Genomic DNA, 4,708 nt, shown 5'->3' with positions numbered 1-4,708 from the left:
ATTTGGCGTTATAGAGGTATTTACTTTAGATTATGAGAATATATCTCACACTCCGGGTTCTTCAAGGGTTCTTCAGAGGTTCTTCAAGAGTTCTTCAAGGTGTTCATTGGATAATTCATATCTTCCTATAAGGGTTCTTTCTAATAGAGAAACAAGTTCCAGAGAACCTTAAAGGGATACCAAAGAACCCACAAGTTTTAAAGAGTATACATTTTACAGTTTCTGTAAGTGTATGTGTTATAGTACACACACACACACACACACACTTAACAGGTCACATGTGGTTTGGGATTACCTGTTTACATACTTATTGTTTATTGTGTGTGTGTGATATTCTCTGTGGGCCATGATATTTACGTCACACAGTCACCTAATCAACAGCGACTTGGTGTCTGGTGTTTAACAGATAAACATTTTCTCAGATGAGGATGGAGAAAAACACAGACATGAAATCAGAAATCAGAGGAGCTCCTGTATAATCCTCAAACTCATATTTTTAAATGAAGACTAACTCAACCTGCAGCTCAGTATACAGGAGAGCTGAGCAAACAGATCCACAGACAAGAGCTGAGAGGAGAAACAGTGGAGAACATGTACAGAGAACGCTCCAAAAAGCACAACAGAACTATAAAACCCAGGTGAGGTGCTGAGAACCAGAACCAGAACCAAGGAGACACTAAAGACACTAAAGAGAGAAAGCTTTGAGTGTCTGCTACAGAGAGCTGAGCTGGAACTGAGGGACATTGTGGGTGTTTTCCCAAGAGAAGGAACCTAAAGGAACCAGGCACAGAGGAAATGGCCAGAGAACAGCACCAGCTTTTAAATACCAACTGAGCCTCACCCCCAGAGAGTGAAGGCTAGAGTGAGCAGTTTGAGAAACCTGGAAGCTGTGTCTAAATAAACCAGTCCCAGGTGGAGCCGTTACTGACTACTGAGACACAGCTCTGTCTCCACCTGGTGGCGAGTCGGTGCTATGACAGCCTTCCCTCTACACTAACCAGAACGGAGGAGTAAATACATACAGAGCTCTGTTTTTAACTTAAACTGTATTATAAACATGAAGCTGAATTTCTACACATTAAAGATAGAAAGTGAGCAGATATAAACCTCTGCTTCAGCCAAAAATAGAGAGATGATTCCATCACCACAGCTGATCAGATCAGAGACAGTGGAGGGTTTAAATCTGCCAACAGGAGGAAATTTAAAACCCTGGACTCCCTCGTGCTGCTCCTTCACACACACACACACACACAAAGTTATTCTGGGTTCTCTCCCTCTCTCTCACACACACACACACAAACACACTTTATTTTCCCCAGTGCTGAGTGTGAGACAGGCGGAGAGGTAAGTAGCAGTCGTGTGGTGTTTGCATGAACTGAACAGATATAACAGATATAATAATCTAACAAATATCTAATAAACACAAACTTTACAGTAATAAACTTTACATTTAAATAAATTCATTTGCATTTCAATCTAAATCTGCATGTGTAACAGATTATAAAATGTACACTGTTTATTCATTTACACATAAAATATTTTTGCCAATTTGTTAATTACAGTCTTATGAACTTAGGGCTGTTCAGATTTAAGAGCTGAATTAAACTCTGAAGACCTTTTCAGAGTTCTGAGCACGTGGCCGTCAGCTGACCATCAGACCCTCACCACACAGAGGGACGGTCAGTTTTTCTGCCACCTGCTGGACAGGATGAAGTATTACAGTGAGAGGATTCACGTCAGAAACTTTTCACACACTGCTCTGAATCAAACTTTCTGACAAACTTCAACAAAAGATTCAGAGATCATGAATAACAAAGAGAAATTAAATGTAGAAAATAATATTAAATTCTACACAGGAGAGAAGGTTTCATTTAAACCCGTCTCATGTGAAGACAGACATTCTCTTTTCTGAGAATTTCTGAGAATAATAATATGAGAATAATTGAATTCAGTAAAACACTAAATCTACACTCTGTGTGTAGAAAATGGAAATAAACATCAATTAGTTATTGTTAAGGGATTTTTTTTATAATTTTATACATATTTATTATCTCCATTTATCGATTATTACATATTTTTTTTGTCATTTTTACTTTTGCATTTTGAATGTAACTACAACAGGTAAGAAATAGTTTGCCGTTTAACAACAAAAAAAAGATTTTCAGTGGGGATTCGAGAGGATTTGGCAACCCCGCGTGCTCCCGGCACATTTGCTAGTGAGCGTGGGTTTAACGGAAGTGACGTGTTGTTGGGATGTGATTTGATTAAACAGGGCGGATGGAGGCGCAGAGACTTTAATTGTTTATCTCCATTTCATTTATTTATTTATTTTATTCAGTGTGTGCGCGCGCAGGAGCAGCTTCAGCACACAGGAACTGCATCGTTTTATTTATTTATTTATTTATTTATTTTTCTGCGGATGTTTATGGCGGATTGTTTTTATGTTGTTCGCTTTGTTCTCCATTAAAAGGTTATAAAGCTGCTATGAGCAGTTTATGCAGCCTCACGCGCAGTGATAATGCATTGTTATAATGTAGGAGTAATGCAGAGCTCTGAGAAGTGAAGCTGAACAAGTTTGGGCAGATTTATTTATCCTGAGTGAATATTAATATGGATTAAAAATCAAACAAGGTGTGTTTATTTTTTTTAGTTTTGCTTTTCAAGCGTAATTTACATCCTCTACTTTTCTCAAATGACGAAGAACAAATCAAAAATGATACCTGCATCTGGTTTTTACTCTCTACCTTACTGTTATATTGTTGTTGTTGTTCTTATTGTTAATATGATTTTTGTGGTTAAAGACCTGGAGAAGCTTCATCATGCCTGCTGAAGATGTGCGTCAGAGGAAAGCGGGCCGTAAGAAGTCTAAGAAAGGGAAAGGTAAAAGTGCGAGTGTTAATGAGAAGACAAGCGGTGTGAACGGACACGATGACCTCCGCCCGTCTCCGCCCGTCTCTTCCCCCCCAAGACCAGCTGAGGAGAAGAGGAAAACGGCGCAGGCTAAAGTGGAGGAAGAGACGTCCACGTCCATCTGCGCTCAGGTCATGTTCCCCTACCTGTTGGCCGGAATGGGCATGGTCATGGCCGGGATGGTGCTGGACGCCGTGCAGGTACGAGACCGCTCCTGGGAGCTTCTGCTGATCTTTCAGCTCTGTATTCAGTCTGAACATCTCCAGTGTGAAGCTGAAGTGAGTGTTTAGGTGAGGAACTTCCTGGTGTTCACAGGCAGGTGTGCAGATCATTCTGATGATTTTCAGATGATTAATATCACCTGCGTGGAACTCAACACTCCTTTAAACCTGAAAAAAAATCAGACATAGAAAATACAGGATGCAGAAGAAAATAGTTTTTTAAAAATAAAAGCAGACAATTAAAAATAAAAAAACAACATGCATCAAAATTATCCGTAATTTACACTTACACTGTTTGGTATTTCTTTATTTACTGGCCATATAAATAACCCTATACTCCATGATACATAAATATACACCACTGTAGATCGTACAACCATTACACACCATTATACACCATTACACACCATTACACACCATTACACACCATTACACACCATTACACACCATTACACACCATTATACACCATTACATACTATTACACACCACCTTGTACCACTGTGTACCATTACACACCATTATACACCACTGTACACCACTACACACCATTGTACATCATTACACACCATTATACACCACTGTACACCATTACACACCTTTATACACCACTGTACACCACTACACACCACTGTACATCATTACACACCACTGTACACCATTATACACCATTGTACATCATTACACACCATTATACACCACTGTACACCATTATACACCATTGTACATCATTATACACCACTGTACACCACTACACACCATTGTACATCATTACACACCATTATACACCATTGTACATCATTATACACCACTGTACACCACTACACACCATTGTACACCATTACACACCTTTATACACCACTGTACACCATTACACACCATTGTACATCATTACACACCATTACACACCACTGTACACCATTATACACCATTGTACATCATTATACACCACTGTACACCACTACACACCATTGTACATCATTACACACCATTACACACCACTGTACACCATTATACACCATTGTACATCATTACACACCATTATACACCACTGTACACCATTATACACCATTGTACATCATTATACACCATTGTACATCATTACACACCATTATACACCACTGTACACCATTACACACCACTGTACACCATTATACACCATTGTACATCATTACACACCATTATACACCACTGTACACCATTATACACCACTGTACACCACTACACACCACTGTACATCATTACACACCACTGTACACCATTATACACCATTGTACATCATTACACACCATTATACACCACTGTACACCATTATACACCATTGTACATCATTACACACCATTATACACCATTGTACATCATTATACACCACTACACACCATTTTACATCATTACACACCATTGTACATCATTATACACCACTACACACCATTGTACATCATTACACACCATTGTACATCATTATACACCACTACACACCATTGTACATCATTACACACCATTGTACATCATTATACACCACTACACACCATTGTACATCATTACACACCATTGTACATCATTATACACCACTGTACAC

At 39.0% G+C, this 4,708-nt stretch overlaps 1 protein-coding gene across 1 annotated transcript in view; it reads left to right on the top strand.

Moving 5' to 3' along the window:
- The first annotated feature begins 1,367 nt into the window (after positions 1-1,367).
- Positions 1,368-4,708, top strand: part of LOC131365818 (solute carrier family 41 member 1) — a 24,071-nt gene continuing 20,730 nt past the window's right edge. Inside the window, exons 1-2 of the mRNA XM_058409691.1 lie at positions 1,368-2,631; positions 2,802-3,110. Of these exons, the coding sequence (XP_058265674.1) occupies positions 2,820-3,110 (291 nt within the window). The 5' untranslated portion in view covers positions 1,368-2,631; positions 2,802-2,819. The remainder of the gene's footprint in view (positions 2,632-2,801; positions 3,111-4,708) is intronic.

The sequence above is a fragment of the Hemibagrus wyckioides genome, linkage group LG15 (assembly GCF_019097595.1).
Source record: "Hemibagrus wyckioides isolate EC202008001 linkage group LG15, SWU_Hwy_1.0, whole genome shotgun sequence".
Lineage (NCBI taxonomy): Eukaryota > Metazoa > Chordata > Actinopteri > Siluriformes > Bagridae > Hemibagrus > Hemibagrus wyckioides.
This window is presented reverse-complemented; position numbering and strand designations above follow the sequence as displayed.